Consider the following 23902-nt stretch of genomic DNA (forward strand, 5'->3'; position numbering starts at 1 on the left):
GGTGAACCCTCCATCTGGAGGAACTCTAAAGAGCAATAAGCCATGGTGGATCCTCTACCTGGAAAATGCCAAGGAGAAGTCAGCCATGGTGGAACTTCCACCTGGAATAAGGGTAAGTAGTCGAAAATGGTGTAGAGCAGAGGGAGAAACATGGCGACTTGTTCCCCCATGGTTTTGGCCTTGTGTAAACTCAATTCATTTCTTCCTGAGCAATTCTCTGCCTGTCCTACTGGAGTGCTCCTCCAAAGACCCTGCGCTAGAGCTCTGACCCAAGGAGGGTGGGAATAGAGAGACACTGAAGGCAACTGGAACCCAAGGGCAAGGTCTACCTTTCAATCCTGTAATACCAGGAACTGGCCACAGCATGTGAGAGTGTGGAGAGTGTGGATATACCCTGGCCTGGCCTAATGTACCCAAGGCGGACTGGTCCTGAGACAGAGCATCCTCCTCTCCAGCCAGCTGTGGGCGGGGGGGGGGGGGGGGGGGGGGCGTGGCATGAGGGTGGGAGGAGCTGGGCCACTTCTACTCTATGCCTCTTGACAGGATGTAATCTTACTAAGATTCCAAGAAGACAGTGAGGGACCAGGGGAAGGCACAAGTCTCAGGGTTACGGAGGAGGCAAGTATGCCTGAGGTTGCTGGGAAAACAAGGCAGAGGAAAAACGGGATTGTTCTTGGATACCAGTGTGGCCCCAGAGAGGTTTCTGGGGTGCAGAGATGCAAAGCAGACCTTAGGCATTCTGGGTCCCTCAAGGGCATGCAGGGTCCCCAAGGACTTCACTGGAAAGCTCGGGGCGTGTTGGCAGGAGGGATGGCCTGGTGTCTGGGTGAGGACAACTGCAGGAGAGGACCTGAGAAGGGACTCGGCGTCTGGGATGGGGTCCGAGCCGCAGCGAGGCAGGGCCGGCGCACGGCCTGGCGGGTGCTGAAGCAGCTTTATGTGGGGAACCCAGAAGCTGGGGAACTGGAGGAGTGGAGGTGCCGCCCCCAAGGGGGGCGGCGAGAGGGGCTGTGGCGTGGCTTCCCCCGGTTCCCCTTACAGGAAGCAATGGCCCTGGCAAAGCCCCATCCACCTGCCCCCGCCCCGCCCCAGCCGCGGAACTCCCTTACCTATTGAGCTGAGGAGAGGCTTGTCTCGACCACACTGCCCAGATAGCTGAGATAATCAGAAACAAAGCGGTTATCAACACCGGCGGGGGGTGCCCCACGCACACCCAGAGGGAAGGGGGGCACAGGGAGCAGAGCGCCGGCAAGCAAGGCCAGAGAATGGGGGAGGGCAGGGGAGAAAGACAGAACCAGACGGACGATGGGGGCAAACGAGGACGCTGCACAAGCACACACAGGGCTGCCGCGGCATCTCCCACAGACAGACACGTGGCCCGTGGAGGCCTCGGCCCACGGCCCCTCCGCCTGGAGTTCACAAAGTGTCCCTCAGCCCCTCCAGCTGCAGCTCACCTGGCCTCCCTCAGCCCCTCCACCTGCAGCTCACCTGGGCTCCCTCAGCCCCTCCACCTGCAGCTCACCTGGCCTCCCTCAGCCCCTCCACCTGCAGCTCACCTGGCCTCCCTCAGCCCCTCCACCTGCAGCTCACCTGGCCTCCCTCAGCCCCTCCACCTGCAGCTCACCTGGCCTCCCTCAGCCCTCCCCTACAGTTCACCTGGCCTCCCTCAGCCCCCCAGCTGCAGCTCACCTGGCCTCCCTCAGCCCCTCCACCTGCAGCTCACCTGGCCTCCCTCAGCCCCTCCACCTAGAGATCACCTGGTATCCATCAGCCCCTCCACCTGAGTTCACCTGGCTTCACTCAGCCCCTCCACCTGCAGCTCACCTGGCCTCCCTCAGCCCCTCCACATGGAGCTCACCTAGTCTCCCTCAGCTCTCCCCCTGCAGTTCACCTGGCCTCCCTGAGCCTCCTTCACCTGCAGCTCACCTGGCCCCCCTCAGCCCCTCCACATGGAGCTCACCTGGCCTCCCTCAGCCCTCCCCCTGCAGTTCACCTGGCCTCCCTCAGCCCCTCCACCTGCAGCTCACCTGGCCTCCCTCAGCCCCTCCACATGGAGCTCACCTGGCCTCCCTCAGTCCATGCCACCTTTTCCCCCTCCCCCCACAGAAGCACCAGGGGTGGTGCCAAGGTGGGGGGATGAGGCTTGCTCCTCCAGGTACCAGCGAGGGTGGGGTGAGCTGTGGGTCCCTGCATCTGGGGACAGGAGAGAGTACACTCCCCTGGCTACCTGCCCCACCCCACCCCTGCCTCTGGCCTCTCTGCTCCCTCCACAGGCAGTGACATCAAGAAGAGACCAAAGGACGGAACCAGAGAAGGAAGAGAGCGGGACACTGCGAGACGCTGCTGGCTCTTCTGAGCGAAGTGAGACCAACCCAAAGAAGAGGCAGGAAGAAAGAAGACAGAGAGAAGCCAGGGGCTCCAGAAAAAGGGAAGGAAGGGGTAGGGAGAGAGGAGGGCGGAGAAGAGTGGAGAGAAGAGGCACTGGCGCCGTCCAGCTGACCCTGGTACCTGGAACACCAGCGGCTACCGTTTAGAGGGAGCATTTTCCACCGGACTGCTCGCACGAGCCGGTGTGTCTGTCTGTCTGTCTGCAGCTTCCTGCGAGGCACACAGGTCGGGGCGGGGTGTGCGGCTCCGTGCACACCACTCACGAGGCCCAAGATGCCCCCCAGCCTCCAGGACCTGCTCCCTTGGAGAGGCTGTGGGGAGGGGGCTGCGTTCCGACGCTGCCTAGGGCTGCTAAGGGGCGGGAGGGTGGGCACAGAAGGCCCCTGGCCCGGTGGTCTGGGAAGTCACGCTCCAGGGTCCTGCTTGGCAAGGAGGAAGGGCCGGGGGAAGAAAGAATCTGGACACAAGGGCTCTGGGCAAGCCTTCGGAGCCCCCGCCCAAGGTGGGATCACAGGGATTGGGGTGCCCTCAACCCCAAAACGAGCCTGCCGACCAGGAGGACTCACCACGCCGCCTCCCCTTCCCCTTGTGCCCCCAGTGCCCCTCAGGGCCGCCTGAGAGCCCGGGGCTGGGCACCTGGGCAGGTGAGCCGCACCCACGCCCCAATGCCCACTCCCTGCCAGCGCCCTTCAGGAGGGGCGCTGCAGCACGTGCCCGCCAGCCCTGTCCCTGGGGTGATGCGGGCATGGAGGGGGGGCCGGGCGAGGCACGGGAGAGGCAGCTGACCAGGCGCAGGTGCAGGGGAGACCCTGGCACTCACCCTGAAGTGGGTAACGTTGGAGGGGGGGGGCTCCGGCCTGAGCAGCTCCCCGCCGACTCTCCGAGGGGAAGGCGTCTGTCCAAACACATCCAGGTCGCCCCCAGGCCCGGCGGGGCCCGGCGGGGGGGAGGGGTAGCCGGCCGTCAGGGTGGTGAAGTCCACGGCGGCCCGGTAGCCGGGGCTCCCGCTGCGGCTGCTCGGCGAGGGCGAGCCGGTGGACGGCGTGGACTTGCGGGAGAAGCCGACGGCGGCCGGCGGCTGTAGGGCGATCTCCGCCATCTCGGCCTGCTGCAGCAGGCCCGGGCGAGGCCTGGCCCGGGCGGCCAGCTCGGGGGAGCCGGTGTGGGAGCCGAGGGGGCTTTGGGTCAGAGGGGACAGGCGGGAGGGCAGTAGCACCACTTGATGTAAGCTGGGCTCAGCGCGCCTGGGCTGCCGGGGGCTGGGCCGGGGCCGGGGCTGCGGCTCGGGCCACCGCGTGTCCAGGCTGAACGCGCTGGGGCCGCCGCGCCCGCCCGGCTCGGCCGGCTCGGGGTAAGGCAACACCGGAATGCCCATACCTTGGCTGGTATGTCTAAGCTGCCCTTGGCTCACCAGAGGTTGCATAGGTTTGTCCTGCCACTTGGCGGCGGCGGGCACCGGGACGGGGCCTCTGCCCGGCGACTTGCCGGCCCAGCTCTTTGGTGCCTCCAGGGACAGGATGCCCGGGTAGGCCGTGGGCATCTGGAGGGGGGCAGGGGGCAGTCCGCGGGGGCGGCCGGCCTGGGGCTGCAGGCTCTCAGAGACGTCGCAGGGGTGCAGCTGGTGGGGGAACATGATGGCCGGACCCTCCAGCCCCCCGAAGGGGAACTCGGGCCGGCCCCAGGGCTCTGGCGAGCGCCCTCCCGTGGGCGTCTGCGTCAGGGGCAGCGTGCTGCTGGAGGCGTTCTCTCCGTTCTCCTCTGGGATGGTGGGGTGGCCGAAGGGCCCCTCGGCGTGCAGGGGCGGTGAGGACAGCACGGAGCTCAGGGGGCTGCCCACCTCCGGCATGTAGAAGGGCGGCGGCTCCACCTCACCGGGGCTGCTGCTGCTGAGGTACCCGTAATACTGGCCGTGCTGGAAGGGCCGGGGGGCGGGGGCCCGGGCTTGGCCGGTGGCCTGGAGCCGCCCCTCCAGGCTGCGCGGCTGGAACCGGGGGCTGTATGCTGGTGGCGGCAGGTAGGACTCCTGGCTGGACGACAGGGGGGTCAGCTGGGCCTTGAGGGCGGCCACCGAGGTGGGCACCAGCGGGTCATCGTTCTCCTCGTCCGACTGGCGGAACTCGGGGTACATGTCAGTCTCCTCGGCGAAGGGGAAGCCCTCGATGCGTCTGCTCTTGAGCGACGGCTCCATCTCGGAGGGGCCCGTCACGAAGCGGCCGTCAGGGCCCCGGCTGATGAGCTCGATGGGGGTGGTGGCCTCGGCCTCCGCCTCCGCCTTGGCCACGCTGTACTTCTTGCTGCTGATGGCCCTCTTGGTCTTCTTGTACAGCGACAGCTCCTTCTCCCGCGTGGGGCTCAGCATCCTCTTGGCGGCCAGCTGGCCCTGGTCGTCCGAGGACTCCGAGGGGGCGCGGAGCGTCCGGATGCTCTCGGGGCTCACCTTGCCAGAGGACAAACTGTGGGGACCAGGGAGGAGGTGAGCAAGGGAGGGCAACCGGCTGACCCGCTACTGCTTTGTGTTCTCGTTCCAAAAACCACCACCAAGGAAACCGGAACAGCACCTGGGAAGACACGACTGCACAAGGAGGCACCGAGGGGCTGTGCGCTTTGGGGTGAAATACGTGGATGCACTCTCAGGCGTCTATGTGCGCAGGACCCCTTTTTGGATGCATACCCCACCTTGGATCTGGCTCGCCTCTGTTGTTTGGAACACTGCCATTCCCAGGAAGCTGGGAGCTCAAGAAACGCAAGCTCATTTTAACATGAACTTGGGCAAAACATACTAAGAAGGCAAATCTGTTAGGATGAAAAAAAATTACAGAAATACCTTCCAAAGCCAAAAGGAAACAGTTTTGAGAGGATCTGCTCATTTGGATTATCCACAAGACTGCCGCCATCCATGAGCGTGGACACTCACAGGTGACACGTGGACAGGTGAGCAGGTGGCAGCTTAGAAGCCAACTGGAAACAAGGCTCCTCTGTCCACCCCAGTGCCTTCCCCCCACAGACCACAAATAGCCCCTGCGCATTTATCCGATGACCAGAGACACTTACGGAGATTCTAGACTCTTTCTGCAGTGAGTGATGGAGAGCGGAGGATCTGGAAGGATAAAGAAAGGGAAGAGAGCCCCTTGAAGCCGACAAGAACTCGGCACCCTCATCCCCAAGTGTCAGCAGGGCCACAGCAAAGCCACAGAGGGACCAAGTTTCTTTAGCTATTCAACATTGTGGGGTCCCCGCTCAGAGGTCTGTGCCCACCACATCCCGCCTTCCCAGGGGTGCCACCATCCCTGCTTCTGGACTCCCTGCTTCAAATCAAGTCCCACTGGCAGCCCTCGTCCAAGAGCTGTTTCCCTGTTTTCAAGGGGGACCCTGCTACCAGTGGTCAGTCCCTCCTGGTGGAGAAGCCGGGCCTGGTACAGCGGGGGACGGGGGGCAGGCACCCACCTTTTTTGCGCTTGAGCTTGCGCTTGCGCTGCTTGTTGACGAAGCAGGCAGCAAGAGTGCTGAACAGGATGGCAGCTGCCAAGAAGCAGATGGTGGCCACGATGCCCGCCAGCACGGGCCGAGCCAGCCCCTCGTCGGTCAGGTCTGGCTGTGGGAAGATGTCTGCAGGGAGGGGTGGGGGGTTCCCCTGAGTCCCAAGTGCCCCCCACTCAGGCTCTGACAGTCCCCGATTACTTTGCTCTCCCTCTACAGATCAGACAGCAACAAGGCTCAGGTCCCATGCTCAACTCGGTACTGAAGAGCTTCAGATGGTGGTGATGGTGGTGGAGAAGGTGGTGGAGTGGGTGTGCGGTGGTGACGGGTGCTGACGGCATTGCGGTTGTCCTGAGCATGGGTGCTGATGCTGGCGCTGGTGGTTTTGTGGTACTGGTGGAGGTTAGTGCTGTACTGGCAGTGGTGGTGGTTTTGTGGTACTGGTCTTGGCAGTGGTGGTTTTGTGGTACTAGTATTGGCAGTGGTGGTTTTGTGGTACTGGTGGAGGTTAGTGTTGTACTGGCAGTGGTGGTGGTTTTGAGGCACTGGTCTTGGTGGTGGTTTTGTGGTACTGGTCTTGGCAGTGGTGGTGGTTTTGTGGTACTTGCAGTGGTGGTGGTTTTGTGGCACTGATCTTGGTGGTGGTTTTGTGGTACTGGCAGTGGTGGTGGTTTTGTGGCACTGGTCTTGGTGGTGGTTTTGTGGCACTGGTCTTGGTGGTGGTTTTGTGGTTCTGGTCTTGGTGGTGGTTTTGTGGTACTGGTACTGGCGGTGGTGGTGGTTTTGTGGTACTGGCGGTGGTGGTGGTTTTGTGGTACTGGTCTTGGTGGTGGTTTTGTGGCACTGGTCTTGGTGGTGGTGGTGGTTTTGTGGCACTGGTCTTGGCGGTGGTGGTGGTTTTGTGGTACTGGTCTTGGCAGTGGTGGTGGTTTTGTGGTACTGGCAGTGGTGGTGGTTTTGTGGTTCTGGTCTTGGTGGTGGTTTTGTGGCACTGGTCTTGGTGGTGGTGGTGGTTTTGTGGTACTGGTCTTGGCGGTGGTGGTGGTTTTGTGGTACTGGTCTTGGCAGTGGTGGTGGTTTTGTGGTACTGGCAGTGGTGGTGGTTTTGTGGTTCTGGTCTTGGCGGTGGTTTTGTGGTTCTGGTCTTGGTGGTGGTTTTGTGGTACTGGCAGTGGTGGTGGTTTTGTGGTACTAGTCTTGGCGGTGGTGGTGGTTTTTTGGTACTGGCAGTGGTGGTGGTTTTGTGGCTCTGGTCTTGGTGGTGGTTTTGTGGCACTGGTCTTGGTGGTGGTAGTGGTTTTGTGGTTCTGGTCTTGGCAGTGGTGGTGGTTTTGTGGTTCTGGTCTTGGTGGTGGTTTTGTGGTTCTGGTCTTGGTGGTGGTTTTGTGGTTCTGGTCTTGGCATTGGTGGTGGTTTTGTGGTACTGGTCTTGGTGGTGGTTTTGTGGTACTGGCAGTGGTGGTGGTTTTGTGGTACTAGTCTTGGCAGTGGTGGTGGTTTTGTGGCACTGGTCTTGGTGGTGGTTTTGTGGCACTGGTCTTGGTGGTGGTGGTGGTTTTGTGGTACTGGTCTTGGCGGTGGTGGTGGTTTTGTGGTACTGGCAGTGGTGGTGGTTTTGTGGTTCTGGTCTTGGTGGTGGTTTTGTGGTTCTGGTCTTGGCATTAGTGGTGGTTTTGTGGTACTGGTCTTGGTGGTGGTTTTGTGGTACTGGCAGTGGTGGTGGTTTTGTGGTACTAGTCTTGGCAGTGGTGGTGGTTTTGTGGCACTGGTCTTGGTGGTGGTTTTGTGGTTCTGGTCTTGGCAGTGGTGGTGGTTTTGTGGTACTGGTCTTGGTGGTGGTTTTGTGGCACTGGCAGTGGTGGTGGTTTTGTGGTACTGGTCTTGGTGGTGGTTTTGTGGCACTGGCAGTGGTGGTGGTTTTGTGGTACTGGTCTTGGTGGTGGTTTTGTGGCACTGGTCTTGGTGGTGGTTTTGTGGTACTGGCAGTGGTGGTGGTTTTGTGGTACTAGTCTTGGCAGTGGTGGTGGTTTTGTGGCACTGGTCTTGGTGGTGGTTTTGTGGTACTGGCAGTGATGGTGGTTTTGTGGTTCTGGTCTTGGCAGTGGTGGTGGTTTTGTGGTTCTGGTCTTGGTGGTGGTTTTGTGGTTCTGGTCTTGGCAGTGGTGGTGGTTTTGTGGTACTGGTCTTGGTGGTGGTTTTGTGGCACTGGCAGTGGTGGTGGTTTTGTGGTACTGGTCTTGGTGGTGGTTTTGTGGTACTGGCAGTGGTGGTGGTTTTGTGGTACTAGTCTCGGCAGTGGTGGTGGTTTTGTGGCACTGGTCTTGGTGGTGGTTTTGTGGTACTGGCAGTGATGGTGGTTTTGTGGTTCTGGTCTCGGCAGTGGTGGTAGTTTTGTGGTTCTGGTCTTGGTGGTGGTTTTGTGGTATTGGTCTTGGTGGTGGTTTTGTGGTTCTGGTCTTGGTGGTGGTTTTGTGGTACTGGCAGTGGTGGTGGTTTTGTGGTACTGGTACTGGCGGTGGTGGTGGTTTTGTGGTACTGGCAGTGGTGGTGGTTTTGTGGCACTGGTCTTGGTGGTGGTTTTGTGGTACTGGTCTTGGTGGTGGTTTTGTGGTACTGGCAGTGGTGGTGGTTTTGTGGCACTGGCAGTGGTGGTGGTTTTGTGGTTCTGGTCTTGGCAGTGGTGCTGGTGGCTCCGAGGAGCTGGTCGTGGTGGTGGTGGCAGTACGGGACGGTTGACAGAAGTCAAGTAATTTCTGCAGAGCTTGACAAAGAAGAAACTAACATCTCCATATTATCTCCATGGGGATAATGATCTCAATAACAATCTATACTTGTCTAGTGCTTTACATTTTGCCAAGCACTTTCATACATGTGATCAGATATTCTCACATTAACCCCGTGAGGTAGACAGAGCAGCTATTTTTATTCTTGTTCTCCAAATGAGAAAACTGTCATCTGCTAAGTTTGAGGGGCGGGCGTGCACAGCCCCTGCCACCGGCACCTCAACCAGAGCCAGGCTGTGACCCCAGGCCAGGACGGCCTCCCATGCGATGGGCTCACGACAGAATGAGGAGCTGGACACGAGGACCCCTGAGGGCAAATGCCGGGCAGGGGCGGGGCTGTCACTCCAGAGTCTGGACCATCCGCCTTCAGCTCATCACCTGGGGGGTACTGCCACTCCCTCTAGTTAAGACCAGCGTGTCCCGGCCACCTCGGGGACTGAGGCCAGAGCTGGCAGGGACCTTGGGGACAGGTCCTCCAACCGCCCCATTTCCAGGGGCTGAGCCTCGCCTCGCCTCTTGTCCAGATTCACCCGGCCAGGCAAGGGCAGAGCCAAGCCGGGGGCCAGGCCTCCTGACTCCCCTACCTATCGTGTTCTCCTCCGCAGGACAGTAAGTTCCACTCTTCAGTGAGGTCCTTCAAAGGGAAATCTATACACACTCTTCTATTTGGCCAGAACTCATTGCGCTGCCGATAACACTACAGGATGAAAATACTCAAAACCGTGCTGACTGGCTGGGCAGATAATACCGCTGCAGCCTCACAAAGGCAGGACGTAATACAGGGGGGCCGCTGAGGCCACTGCAGCGTTGCCCGCCAATGCAGTCACCCCTCGCCACCCGTTTCCCTTTGGGACCCAGGCATAAAACAGTCGGGTGCAGGGCGGGTCACCGAGATAAGCCCATGAAACCTTGCAGGCTTCTCTTCTGGCCGTGGCTGCAAACTACATTCCCTACTCGTCCACCTGCCTGGACCCCTCCCTTTAGAAAGCCGAAAACAGGGGCAGGGTGGGTTCTGCCGCCTCCAGGAGGTTCGGCTTTTAAAAATAACAAACAAGCGGACAAGCACATACAGGAGACGGGAGTCATGCTGCGCTGCCCCAGCAGCCTGTCCCCAGCTCTCCCGTCCCGTCATTCCTCTCCCAACCGCCCTTCCCACCCCACGGTAACCCCAAAAGTCCTGAGCTTGTTGGCAGAGAGCCACGCCGGTGGGTCCTGGGGAAAATGGGGCCACCGCAGAGTACGAGGCAAGAGCCTCTTCCCACCCGAGGGAGCCACTTCGTGGGGGAGGGACCCCGCCGTGCTGCTGGCGAGGATGCGTAGCGATGGCCCAGAGCCAGGAGAAAGAGAGATAAATGGAGAAAATGCTAGGGAGCCGGCTTTATTTAGCCTGCAGGAATCCAGGGGAGGGAGGGGAGGAAAACGACACCAAACAGCAATTTTCTAAATACAACAAACGTAATTATAACGCGGGCCTGGAACAGGCGCTCTTGACCCGCAGTCCCTGCACCCCCACGTCCACCCCCGCATAGAACCAGAGGAGACGGTTTCCAGCAAAGCGAACTTGAGCGGGTGCTTTCTGACTACCACGCTCAGACGCCGCGTTTCTCCCCGTGGGCATCTGATGGAAGTTGTTAGAAACCCTCGCTCTAGCTTGAAAAAGCCTGTCCCTCCTGGGAGCGGAAGCAGGGGCTGAAGGAATGCCCCAGCGCCCGGCGGCTCCAACCCCAACAGGTGCGGGAGCGTCCTGCCCCTCGGCATACCTGTGCTAGAGACGCCGGCGATGTTGCTGGGCTCGCTGATCAGGTCCTGCATGACGGCCAGAACCCGGAACTCGTACCAGGTGTCCTGCAGCGCCGGGGACAGGCCGGTCAGCAGGGGGGCCCCGAGCCGGCCGCCAGCCCCTTGCTGACCCCCCTCCACGGTCCTGCGCGAGGCCTCTGTGGGACGAGGCCGCCCACAGCAGCCGTGGGCTTGCAAGCGTTTACCCACCAGCTCTCTGGGACTTCCACCCTTTCTTCAAAGCTCTGACTTGGAGCGTTTGCCAAATTTTGGGGTGTAAACACCCCCACGTGGCTGACTTCTGGCTGCCCACATGAGGCTTGCCGCACACCATGCTGGGACATGCGGGCACCCCGGGGCTGCAGGGCCCAGCGTGAGCTGACGCTGGCACCCCACGGAACCAAAGTGCCAGGCAAGGCGCACAGGGAGGGAAGCGAGCGTCTGTATTTACGGAGCAAGCTGCTTCCTCCTCCGGCTGCAGAGACGCCGATGTTTAGAGGAGGCCGGCTGAAGGAAAGAAGACCAACCTCCCTCAGGGGCTCTAAACTGTGAAGGGGAGCCCTCCCCGGGCGAAGCTGGAAGACTGTCCTTCTATGAAACGCTTTGCCCTCCGCACAGCGGGGAGCTGGGGCGGGACTCGGGGGTCCCACCCCAGGGGGTGTAAGAGCTCAGAGCAGACCCCCGAGGCAGCCCAGGCCCCCACGGCCACAGGGCGCCCCAAGGTATGGGACATCCGCTGCCCGCCGGGAGCACACGGCGGTCAGGGACAGTGTGTGCGCCCCCTCCCCAACTCCAGAGCCTGGCTGGGTCCCTCCAAGCCCCCCGTGGCTCCAGGAAGAACCGTGCTGACTCCAGAAGCCGGGAGGAAGAGGCGGCGACAGCTGGGCCCTCACCTGGGACAGGTCCTTGGCAAAGAATTCCCCTTCGGTGCCCGGGATGGCGTCGTCCAGCGTGTCCCAGCGCTCCCCGACTCGGAACTCCAGGACGTAGCGGTCGATGGGGAAGCTGTGGTTGGCAGGCGGCAGCCACGACAGAAGCACCCCCTGCTGGGTCCGGTTGGCTGTCAGGCACCTTGGTGGAGTGACCAGCACCAGGGGTTCTGGAGTCGTGACCGGGAATGCTGCAGGGAGGACGGCGCAGAGGCGGGGCAGGTGAGCGGCCGCACCCGCTCGCCTGCCCTGGTGCTCCGGGGAGCCGGGCACCAAGGCGGCCACCACGTGCCCAGGGCCCCATGCCCGCGGCGTTTCAGGGGCCAGAGAGCATCACCTCCAACAGCCCTACCAGCCCAATGGAGGAGAAGTTAGGGCCAGCGGCCTGGAGCATCACGATTCCATTTCCCAGCACAGGGAGGAAGAACGGGGCTAAGGAAACCTCCCAGCGCACAGTGCTCCCTCCCAAGTCCTCCTTGTCCAGGTGGAAAGAATGAGGCCCAAAGAGCGTCTGTCCTCAGGGCAGGGGAGGAGGCTGGGGTCTCCACCGGCTCCACCGGGGAACAAAAGGGCGGTGGGGGAAGCGCAGGTGGGGGCAGCTGGGCCCAGGACGAGGGGGCTCAGCAGGGAGAAGCGGCCACAGCGCCCGGCATGGCCACATGCCAACAAGCAGCGTGGTGGCCGTGCAAACACGCGGCCCAACAGGAAGGAAAAGCCCCAGCCTCTGTCTCAGGGCACAAACTGCTCTGCCAAGGGGTGAACCCCAGGGGCAGATCCTCATGGGGAGGACAGAGCACGACTCGCCAAAGCACTCGGCGGGGCCCACGAGGCCCTGGCTCTGAGGGCGCGGCCGGGACGCCAGCCCAGGCCCCTCACCTAAAGTGCTCACAGTGACCACCTCGCTGAAGGCGCTGGTGCCCAGCTTGTTCTGGGCCAGGACGCTGAACTGGTACGCAGTCTCGGGCTCCAGCGTGTCCACCAGCAGCCAGCTGGGCCCCGGAGGCACTGCCAAAGACATCCAGTCGTGGGGCCCGAACTGTGCCCGCTTCATCCTGGCCAAAGCAGAGAGAGAGGATGGGGGCGAGGGGTGGGGTGGGCGACCCTGGAGAGCAGAGGGGGCATGCCAGCTTCTCCAGGGGGAGGCGGGGGACCCGCGGGGGCCCGCCCGACTCACCCGTCACAACCGCTCCGCAACCTCCTCCGTCCTCCACACTGAGGACGCGGATGCTCAAGGCACGCGTCAAGTGACCCGCTGCATTGTGGGAGAATCCCACCGTGACCAGGGGGGCTCTTGAGGGGCAGTGAGAGTGCTGGGGACACAGCAGGCACCAGAGTGGGACAGGACTGGGAAGGACCCCGGCAGCACCAGGTCAGAGGCGGCCCAGGGAACCCCGAGGGCTCCCTCGGTGTACTCGGGCTTGGAACGACCCCCAGCGGGGCCTCGGGTTGGAGGCCCATTGCAGGGTGCCCCCCCATCCTCAGCTGGTGGGGGCCTCTCGCCCAGGAGCTGGCAGGCGCAGTACCGCCACGGCGCCACAGGGAGGCGACGCTGTCCCGTGGACGGAGACAGCACACCAGCTCTGCCCGCAGCCCTGGGCGGTGGAAGGGGGGATGCCCCTGCGCCCCCCTCTAGGTCTCAAGGACCACTGCCCTGCCTGAGGTCCAGGAGGGGAGCTGGGGCAGCTGAAGGCAGAGCAGAAAGAAGTGACCGCAAGACACCAGAGCCAGGGCAGTGAGGAAGGAGTGGGGGAGACATCCCCCCGGCCCCAAGGCACCCGGCCCCCGGGCACCAGAGCACACGAGCAGAGGGCGGTGAAGGAGGCAGAGGAGCAGCATGGGGTGGAGCCACGAGCAGCAGGGGAGACCCCAAACGACGCTGGGCCCCGTCCTACGCACCCCTTCACCTCGGACACCCCCAAGATGGCTGGGCCACACCCAGTGCCCCTCCCCGGTCACAGCCTGGCAGCTCGCTGGCCTGGCAGAAGTCACTGGGCAGGGCTGCCAGGGTGTGCCCACACTCGGCTGCCAAAGGAGTAGGGACGGGGCGGTGGGGTTCTGGCCGCAGCCAAGGGGAAGGATCGCCTCCCAGGACCAGCAGCCAAGCCCAGCCTGCCCGCCTAGACCTGGGCCCCGACGTCCGGCCTGGGGACGCCCACCAAACCACGGCGGGACATGGCAGGCTCCCTTCGCCACACCCTCTGCGGCTAAGCACGTGCAACATGGCCTCCCTGGTCGCCTCTGGACTGGAGAGAGCAGCTGCCCAGGAGCGGCCTGCCCAGGAGGAAGCCGGGGAATCCTGCCCAGGGACCCTCCGCAGGGCTAGAGCTGAGGGCCATGGACTGGGAGAGCAGCACGGGGACAGTCCTACCGTGGGGGGGGGGGGGGCTGTGGCTTCTCTTCCCACCCTTCTCCATTCCCCGTCCTCACTCTGCCTCACGCAGTTTTTGAGATCTGTCCTCCCACGTTTGGGCAAAGAATGCACATCACTGCATTTGCCTAAACAAACAGCAGAGCTACTAAAGCAACAGAGAAGCACAAGGTCCTGGAGAGGAAACGGAAGACAAGGCCAGAAGGTGAGTACCTCCTTCCCAGAGCCACCGGGGAAGGGACAGAGTAAACACTGAGCTCTGGGCTTCAGGCCCCGCTACTTCACAAAGCCCTGGGGGATGAGGACCCTGCTAGACTCCCGGGAGCAGGGCAACCTAGAGGAAGGGCAAACCACAGACACAAAACAGGGGGCAGGGGAAGGCAGATGGAAGAGTCAGGCAGGCCCCCGACAGCCCCCGGGCCCAGGAATGCTCAGGGCCAGCGCCCACGGCTCCTCGTCGCCGACCCACCTCGCCACCTGGGGGTCGCAGGCGCACAGCCGACTCCGGCTCTCAGGATCTGCACCCCCCACCCCAGGGTCTGCCGAGGTCGGGAGGGAAAGAAGCAGAGAGCAAAGCATGCGGGGGTGACTCACAGAGGCCCGTACCAGACTGAGAATGTCTGCTCATATCCTCCGTCGTAGCCTGGCTCCCAGGACACATTGGCAGTTGTCATGGAGACCTGCACCCGGACGCTGCCCGGGGCGTGGGGGCTGGTGCCTGGAGGCCGGGTGGGGGAAACACTGAGCCAGGCCCGCCTCGGGGCTCCGGGGACAGCCTGGCTTGGGGTCCCGGGCCCTACTTACGAGGCTGTGATGTCGGAGAGGCCTGAACCCACCCCGCCTCGGTGTCCACAAATGTAAGGTGGGGAAACGCCGGTTCCGCCTCTTAAGCCATGGGGGACGGGTCCGTCCCACTTGTGCGGAGCCTAACACTCGTGGCTAGTGGTAGGACCACAGCCGCAGGTCCCCAGAAGGTGCCTGGGGTACCTTGGCGCCGGGGCCTCTCCCGCCCTCTGCTCTCCTCCCCGCTCCTCTCTGCTCTCCTCCCACCCCCCCATCGTCTTCCTCCCTGCCAGGCATCCCCCACTCCCTGCCTAGGACGGGCCCCTCCCCCCTAGAGGCTAGACAGGCGCCCCATCCCTCTCCCCAGTTACCCCGCCTCCACCTCCCGGAAGGCCCTGCCTCAGGACTCTGCACTTCCACTGCGGGGGGTGCCCCATCCCCAGGTCGCTGGGGTCGGTGGGTACAGGGACCCTTCCCCGTCAAAATCAGGGTCCCTGGCCCACGGAGGTGTGCAGGTGTGCGGGCGGAGGTGCGCGCGGTGCTGCAGGCACCCCTGCCCTGCCCGCCGCCGGGCCCGCCCCCGGCCGCGCCCACGTACCCACGACAGTGAGGTGGGTGCTGGCAGTGACGCTGGTGACCACGTTGGCGGCGACGCACTCCCACTCGCCGTGGTCCTCCTTACTGAGCGCGCGGAACTGGAGGCTCCCGCTGGGCAGGGCGTTGTGCTTGCTTCTACTAGGCTTCCCTACCTTGGGCAAACGAGGGGGCAAGGAGAGGGCGGGGGCGCAGGGGAGGAGCGGGGCAGGGGCGGGGGGGACAGAGGCCACGGCGTCTCAGGGGTCCGTGCGGCCCCCGGCCCGGAGCGCCCCCGCTCTGCTCCCAGCGCCCCCTCCACCACCGCCCCGGGGGGCTCAGAACCCAGGGGTACCTTCCGCCAGGTGATGACGGGGAAGGGGTCTCCGGCCGCGGCGCAGGGGATGAGCAGCTCCCGGCCCGCCTCCTGCCTGTACTCCCAGCCCGGTAGCACCGTGAAGTACGGGGGGTCCTGGGGACGAGAGCACAGCCAGGCTGGCAGGCCGGGGGTCTGCGGCGCCCGCGCTCCCGGCAGCCGCTCGCGGCCCCCGCGCTCTCACCTTCAGGACGAGTCGTGCGGGGGCAGACTGGCCCATGGTCCCCAAGGTATTGTAAGGCACACAGGTGTACGTGCCAAGGGCCTCCTCTGTGGCCTCCTCGATGCGAATGGAGCCGTCCTCCATCAGGCTCCAGCCCAGGTTCTGCGGGCACGTGGGCAGCCGGGGAGGGGGCCGCGGTCAGGGCGGGAGCACGCCAGCCCTCCCCAGCCTGGAGGGCCCGCCCGCCCGAGGACAGCCAGTGCCGGCAGGGGGCCCGGTCCCGCACCCTCGGGGAAGCCGTTTCCGCAGCGGGGGTCCTGGCGTGACTCAGGGCCCTGGGGCAGCCCCGTGGGATAGGGCGGGGGCACCTCATCCCCGACCCCAGCGAGCGTCCCCCGGCACCTTCTCGATCTGCAGGGGGCGGCCGTCCTTGTTCCACTTGACCACGGTGGCCGGAGGCTCAGCATCCACGGGGCAGCGGATGTAGCCGTGGATTCCCACGGGCACGTAAATGACAGGGGGCATGTTGAGGACGCGGGCTGGGTCTGCAGAGGGGCAGGAGAGCCGTGAGCGTGAGGTGGGAGCGCGGCCCTGCGCCAGCCGTTCTTCCCGCGCCCTGCCTCTCAGGGCGGCGCGTCTTTCCTCCGGGCGCCGGGATGCCAGGAGCAGCGGGATGGGCAGCCCTCCTGAGCCCGCAGCCTCCGGCTCTCTCCAGCCCGCCGCAAGTGGGGGGACTTCTGCTTTGAACGCTCGCCCCCACGCAAGCCCCCCCAGCAAGCCGGGCTGCTGTGCCCCTTCAGCGGCTCCACGGCTGTTCTTTGCCCACTCCTCCCAGCCCCTGCACTCCTGCCTTGGGTGCCAACAACCTCCACAGCGTTCCCACACGTGTCTCCTGGAGGAGGGGCAGCTGCTCTCCTTCCACTCCCTCCTCCTCAAGAGGACGTCAGCTCTGTCCACACGGGGGCCACTGCGACAGCCACAGGGGCCAGCTCTTGCCTCGGCCCTCTGCTAGCTGGCCAGCTCTCTGGGCCTCGATTTACCCATCTGTGCACAGATCTGAGCATGGCCACAGAGGAAAGGAACTGGGAAGGGATGCACGGGGACCCTGGCTCCTTCTGTGACATGGGGGGAGTCACCCCAGTGGGCTAGTGAGGAGAAAGACCCAGAACCTCGAGGGAGGCGGCAAGGATGAATGAGCTGGTATCTTTTCAGCATTACAAGCTCTTCGGAGAACAGCATCACATAAATACCAGGCTGCATTATATATTTAGACACAGCTTCCTACTTTTGTATGGAAGAGGGTTTTTTTTTTCCTCCAAGGTTTTCAAAGGGTTTATGAATGGAAAATACTCTGAACACTGCCTCTTAGCAGATACAAAGATCCTTGTCTCACCCACCTGTAAACCCCAATCCCCTGGATTCCCTTTGAAGGCAGGAAGGAGGTTAAAAAAGGACAAGGTGGGGTGTGCAGGGCTGAGGGAGAGACGGGGAAAACCACAACGCCTCTCCTGACAGACAAACGGATGCCCTGCCCGCTGCCCCCTCCCACCCACGGGGTGCAGGCCTCCCCTGTACACCTGGACCCTGTGCTCCTTTTCGATCTTCACAACCTAGCACGGTGTGGGGCACCACCTAAACGGTTTATAAACGGCTCCTCCACTCCTTTTCCTACTACAGGGCCAGGAGGGTCAGGCGTGAACTGGATCCCGCGGCTTTCCTTGGCCTCACGCCTCGTAATCTGCTGTTCTCAACGGAGGCGGAGAATCGATGTCTTCTCCCCCCCTGCAAGATCATTCGGCAGACACGAGGAGATTCTGGGAATGCTGCTGGCCAAGGTCTCCCAAAGCCCCAGGTTCACGTCCCCGCGTCAAGAGCACGAGCCTGGCCACCTGTGGCCACCAGCTTCTCCTCCACTCGCCTGGAGCCTGCGAAGTCCTGGCCTCCGCTCGGGGCGCTGCACTTCTCACACCTGCCATCCATCCCCTCGAGGGCGAGCAATTACCCCACCCGCCCCCAAGGACAGAGATGCCGTCACCTCCAGCAACAAAACGACGGTGGCACCCGAGTGGTGGGGCCAGCCATACACGTCAAAGGAAGAGATAACTGCATTACTGCTCTCTGCGGGGCGCGCTCCTGCGCTCTCACCCACGTAATGCTCAGCTTGCCCCACGGCGGGAAAGTGCCCAAGTGCCGCTGAAGAGGTAAAGATGAGCGGACGGAACTACTGTCCTCACACAAGGGCCCCGGACTGTTCTGGGATGAGGGGGCAGCCCTGTTCCTTGATCTCCAGCAGCCCCAGAGCAGAGGGGCAAGAAAGCCACAGGGGAGCCCCACCAGGCAAAGCTGCACCTGCTCACCCCACACCAGGGAATTCTCTGCCCGCGCGTCCCACACCCCAGCGGCAGCACCTCGGCGGAGCGGCCCTGGGACCACAGACCTAGCTCCCGCTGGCGACTCAGCCAGGGCTCAGTGGCCTTGGCTGGGTCCACTCCCAGGACCGCCGTCCGTAAGCCAGGGGGTCTCCTATGCCCCGAGCAGCCTGAGCCGGGCTGATGGAGTGAATTAGCCAACACAGGTGGTTGCACCTGCCGTTAGAAGACACCTCGCTAGCTGGGTTTCACCCACCTGGCTGGCACAGGTCCTGCACCCCGAGTCCCTCCCAGCCCCTCCTCTACCCACGCTCCCCCCAGTGCCTGCTGTCCTCTAGCCCCGAGGCTGCTAGAACCTTCTGGATCCCCCTGGTCCCGCCCCCCATGTCCCCCCCCAGCCCCTCCTCTTCCCGCGTTCCCCCCAGTGCCTGCTGTCCTCTGGCCCCAATCTGCTAGAACCTTCTGGACCCCCCCCCCCCGGCCCTACTCACACTGCACGGTCAGGTACGCTGAGGCCGAGGGGGAGCGCCCCAGGCTGTTGCTGGGAACACAGGTGTACTTCCCGGCATCCTCTGGTTTCACCCGGAAGATGATGAGGGTCCCGTCGATCAGGATGCGCACCCTCAGCTTCAGGTCGCTGCGAGGGGGAGAGGGCTGTGAGCGGGCGGACGTGGGGGATTCCACGAGACGTTGAGGTGTGGGCGCCCATCACCCCCTCCGGCTCCAGGCGGCTGCACGGAGGGGGAGCAGGGAGCAGCAGGCTGGTGGGGAGGGGCGCCCACCAGAGGCCAGCCCAGGTGGTAATGAGCCCCAGCCCCTGCGCTTCAGGTCATCGCAGGGAGTGGTGGGGCTTGAGCAGGCAGGTGGCGAGGGGTCGCCAACGAGACGCCAGGCAAGGCGGCGTTGGGGCAGGAGACCTAGCCCCCCGCTTTCCCCGAGCCCCTCCGCACGGCCCAACCCCCCCACCCCGTCTCTCTACTTAGCACATGAGGCAACGCGGAGGGCAGCCCCCTCCCTGGGAACGCCTGGGGCCCCAAGGTCAGCCTGTGCTCCAAGGCCTTGCCCCCAGGGGTCTGACGGCTCCCCCCAGGAGAGAGAACAAGCCGGTGCTCACTTCTGGAAGTAGACGTTCTCGTCCTGCCAGTACCAGGTGTAGGTGAGGTTGCCGGGATACGCCTCTGCGCGGCAGGTGAGCAGAGCATCCTGGGATATGTTGACAGTGATGTTCTCGGGAGGGGAAACTATGAAAGGAGGCCCTGGGGAGACAGGCGGCACTGTGACCCAGCCTGGCGGGTCTGGGCAGGGCCGGCTGGGAGCTGGCCGGGAAGCTGCGGGGGGCGGGCAGCACCGGCCCCAGGCTGGGTGGCGTGGAGACGCTTCCGGCCGGCGTCTGGCTCGCCCTGCAGCCGCTGACACTGCACACACATGGGCGGCCCATGCCCCATCCTCCTGTCACCCAGGTCCCCCAAAGCAGCCACCTTGATGGCCCGCAGCTCACACCCTCTCCTGGCCCATCCCCGTCCCCAGCAGGGCCCCTAAGCACCAGACAGACGAGACGGGAAAGCCCAGAGCCAGCAGGGAGCCTCTCCTGCTCCCGGCTGGAAGGCGAGGCACGGAGGTGAGGTCCCAGCCGTGCCACCCTGGCTTTCTAGACGGAGCCGCCTGACCTGCTGGCTCTCTGGCTCGAGCCAAGGTGGCCCAGGCCGGCCCTGGCTGTGGCCCATGGGGGAGGGGAGCGGGGACTGAGGAGTGAGCTCTGCCCCACCGCCCGCGTCTCCCCGGGGGCACGGACCCCAGGCTTCTCCCCGAGCTCCTCCAGAGCCTGACATGACCCAACGCCCGGGGCTTCGGCCACACTCCTCTTCATTCACTGATGTCCTCACTAGTGGAGATGACCCGGGGAGGGTGGGGGCAGGACAGAGCGGGAAACCGGAAGCCCACCCTGGACAGGAGCAGCCCCCGGAACCAGCTCCATCACGCGCCAGGGCTCCCGGCGAAGCCCCAGGAGACGGAGAGCCTGCGGGCGCTCTCACCTTGCACGAGCAGGTGGGTGGTGTGGACGGCCTCCCCCTGTATGCTGTAGGCCCGGCAGGTGTAGGCGCCCCTGTCCTCCCGGCTGACGGATGTCACGGTCAGGCTCCCATCACTCACCTGGGGCCGAGGACAGACGGCACTCAGCACCCACCCCCCGGGGGCCGTGCCCAAGCAGAAGGGGACCTCTAAGCGGCCGGGCGGGGAACCAGGGGGACTCATGCACCTGGGCAGGTGGGGAAGGAGGCGCATCTCGTCCCCCACCTCCCCAACCATCAGCCGTCTCCCGCCCCGCCGGTCCATCCGCTGTCAGCAGACAGTTTTCCTTCTGTGCCTTTGCACCATTCGTGATGGCGAGAAGAGAGGGGGAAAGAAGCGCAAAGGGAGGGGGGCCACCCTACCTGGTATTTCCTGCTAGCACCTAGGAGCGTCCCCTCCTTGAGCCAGGTGACGATGGGCTTGGGGTTCCCAAAAGCCGTGCAGGTCATGGTGATGCTGCCACCCTCCTTGGCCTCGATGTACTGGGGGGGCGTTTCCGTGAAGGTGGGAGGAGCTGGAAAGGACACCCGGTGAGTCAAGGACAGGTCAACCGCGCTGGCGGCCACGGGGCGCACACGGCGCCGCTCACGGCCCCGAGCCGGGCACCACGCGCCAGGTGAAGACGAGGACGCCCAGGTGACGACCAAGACGCGCAGGACGAGCCGGGCGAGCGCTCCGCCCGCTGCTGCGGTGCCAGGCAGGGTGGCCGCGGGACTCGAACCAGGCTGGACCCGGCTCAAGACTCTCCCCACCGGGCCGTGCTGATTCACAGGGAATGTGTGTTCCCTGCGCATCTGCTCCACCGACGCGGCTCCCAGCACCGGGGCAGCAACACCCGCGGCGGCTCACGCGTGGAGCTCGCACGCCACACCTGCCCTCCCTCGTACCCACCCCCACGCTGTGCTGGTGTCCCGCAGTCTTTCCCACCAGGCCTGGCCCCTCCCTCCTTCCTCGGCCCCAGCTCAACCTGACCCTGTGTCCAGAGCATGGCCGTCAGAGGGCACAGAGAAGCAGGCCTGACACACAGCGACGGCCCAGCCAGGCCCACGCTCATCGCCCTGCCTCCTTCTCCCCTCATACGTGAAGTTGTCCCCCCATCACCCCGCACTGGAGTTTTGATTAAAACGCCATCCTGTGTGATTTTAGGTAATCCTACGAATATGGAACACTAAAACTTTGTTCCTAAGTTTTGTTCACTAAAGATCAACATTAAAAGTTTAAAAAGCAGTGTATAGCATTTTTATGCAGTTTCAAGAGCAAGATGTTCATCTTACAAAATACTTTACTATATTAATTGCCAAGGTTATTCTGATAAATGCAGACTGAATGCAATATGATAATAAAAATAAACATTTATATTCTCAATAAAGTATAACTAAGGGGGAAAAAAAAAAAACCTCCATCCTGCCCGGGCCATCGGCTTTGAAAAGTCTCCATCTCGGCTGCCTGAGCTGCTCATAGCAGTTATCTGGTCAACCATAACCCATGGGCCATCCGTTCTGGGGTTCTCTGACCTGGCAATGGGGGACCCCATTCTGAACACCAGTCCTGATGGTCCTCTAGAAGGACTTGAACACACAAAGCTGGCCTGGGGCTGACTGTTCTATGCTCATCTCGGGACACCCAAAGCTGAAGCTCAGGTCCCAGCCTGCCACCTGTGTGACCTTGAGCCAGGAACTCAACCTCTGCAGGCTTCGCCTAAACCCTGCAGAATTGACGTGAGGTTAAATGAGAGGCGTTTGTGTTAGGATCTTGTCAAATGGGGAAACATAAAAAATGCTGGTGTTTTGCCAGTCCCGTCCTCGGGGCCATGTCTCCAGAGATGAGGCACTGATGAGAAGCTGGGAGCTCCCCGGGCCTTCGTGACCCAGCCCTGCTCTGCTCCTGCCTCGTCACCAATCACTTCTGCCCCTTCACCATCCTCGACTGCACCAGCCTTCTCTGGGTTCTCAAATGTGCCAAGAACTCCCAACGTCGGGACCTTGGCACTTGCTTCCCCTCTGCCTGGTAATCCTCATCCAGATGACGCTCTCTCGTTTCATTCGCATCTTGCTTCCTCGCTGCCTCTGCCTTGCCCAGTTAGTCCATCCAAGAGACCCTCCCCACATTCTCCACCCCTGAACCCTGCCTCTGTTCTTTAAAGAGCATGCCGCTGAGAAGTGGACTTGGCCCAGTGGATAGGGCATCCGTCTACCACACGGAAGGTCCGCGGTTCAAACCCCAGGCCTCCTTGACCCGTGTGGAGCTGACCCATGCACAGTGCTGATGCGTGCAAGGAGTGCCCTGCCATGCACGGGTGTCCCCCGCGTGGGGGAGCCCCACACGCAAGGAGTGCGCCCCATAAAGAGAGCCAACTAGAGCGAAAGAAAGTTCAGCCTGCCCAGGAATGGCGCCGCACACACGGAGAGCTGACATAACAAGATGACACAACAAAAAGAAACAGATTCCTGGTGCCGCTGATAAGGATAGAAGTGGTCACAGAAGAACACGCAGCAAATGGACACAGAGAGCAGACAACTGGGGGAAAGAAGGGGAGAGAAATCAATAAAATAATAATAATAATAATAATAAAAAGAACATGCCACTAACTAAAACTGTTTGGGGAACCTACTTGCCTGCCCCTTCACCCTCTTGACTAGCATGGAGGCTCCTGCAAGCAGGGATCTGTACTGTAATCCTACTGCATGCCCAGCTTTCAACATAGTTCCCTGGCATGCAGTAGAGCCCCATGGGGCTCTAAATGAATGAATGAATGAAATGAACAAATGAATGAAGGGCGTGCACACACACGCCTCTGAAGGCCGACACCAAGGCAAAGGCATAGGCTTTCAGGAGCAAGGCGAGGGCAAGCCCACGCTCTCCTGTCACCTCCAAAGGCCTCCGCTCAGCACATGCACACAGGGGCCCTTGGGGAGCGAACGCTGAATGAGCTAAGAGCCCACGTCATAACACACGGAAGTAAAGACAACACGCATCCTCGGGGAAAGCAATTCCCAACCAACGTCTAAGGACATGCTAAAGCTGTTGAAAAATCAGCCCAAATCCTTCAAGAGGGACCCTGGAATCCTGATCCCCAGGCACCTCTCCCCATCCAGGAACATGGGTGAGCTCATCTCCCAACAAAGCCGAGAACGGAGCAGCCCCTCCCTTGCCAAGCCTGCCCCTGCAGCACTGCTACCGCATCCACAGCCCCCCATACCTCTAGTGTCAAGCTTAAAAGAAAAGATAATAAATTAAATTATGTCCTCAAGTGACAAATTAATTACTAATTACATAATTGCTTTATTATTTAGGTGCTAATCAGGGACTTTCGCATTTTCAGGAAAATAGTGGTTCTAGTCTCGATTATTTACTGAATTAGGTGTTCATTTGCCAGCTGCGTTCCCAGGCTTCAATCTTTTAACAAGTACCCTGTAATTACCGTGCAGGTTGGAAAGAGGCTGACCTCTCCTGCAAGCAGCCACCAAACTAGGTACAGCATGGACTTTTGGGGTTCTTTTGTACATGGCAAATAAATCCATGAGTTTGTTTCTACACAATTGGTCTTCAAATAAAACACAGGAAAATGAGACGATTTTAATTTTTCCTTGGCCCTTCATTTTCCAAAGGCGATCCCTATCGGAAAATGCCTGACATTGAACACTCTAGTTTGGAAGTGTTGGAACGTTGGTGCTAGCGTCTTTCATTTCAATACTGGGCATACTGCCAGAAGGGACCTCAGGATATGGGGTGAAAGGAAAGGGGTGAGGTCTCTCTTTTACCTTGCAAGGTGTCTGGTCTGTTCTTCCCATTTAGCGTGTAGCATCCTAGGTAATGGTGAAATATATTCTACTGCCCCCCCTAG

The 23902-nt window shown here is 62.0% G+C and overlaps 1 protein-coding gene across 1 annotated transcript in view; it reads right to left on the reverse strand.

Annotated features, from left to right (window-relative positions):
* Positions 1-23902, reverse strand: part of IGSF9B (immunoglobulin superfamily member 9B) — a 70937-nt gene that overhangs the window by 22296 nt on the left and 24739 nt on the right. The window contains 16 exon segments of the mRNA XM_058289493.1: positions 3209-3237; positions 3239-4841; positions 5440-5485; positions 5833-5994; positions 10409-10493; positions 11321-11547; positions 12233-12408; positions 14331-14442; positions 15106-15256; positions 15436-15552; positions 15641-15781; positions 16022-16164; positions 18480-18625; positions 19103-19244; positions 20022-20139; positions 20421-20572. Of these exon segments, the coding sequence (XP_058145476.1) occupies positions 3209-3237; positions 3239-4841; positions 5440-5485; positions 5833-5994; positions 10409-10493; positions 11321-11547; positions 12233-12408; positions 14331-14442; positions 15106-15256; positions 15436-15552; positions 15641-15781; positions 16022-16164; positions 18480-18625; positions 19103-19244; positions 20022-20139; positions 20421-20572 (3550 nt within the window).

The sequence above is a fragment of the Dasypus novemcinctus genome, chromosome 27, assembly GCF_030445035.2.
Source record: "Dasypus novemcinctus isolate mDasNov1 chromosome 27, mDasNov1.1.hap2, whole genome shotgun sequence".
In the NCBI taxonomy this organism is placed as follows: Eukaryota; Metazoa; Chordata; class Mammalia; order Cingulata; family Dasypodidae; genus Dasypus; species Dasypus novemcinctus.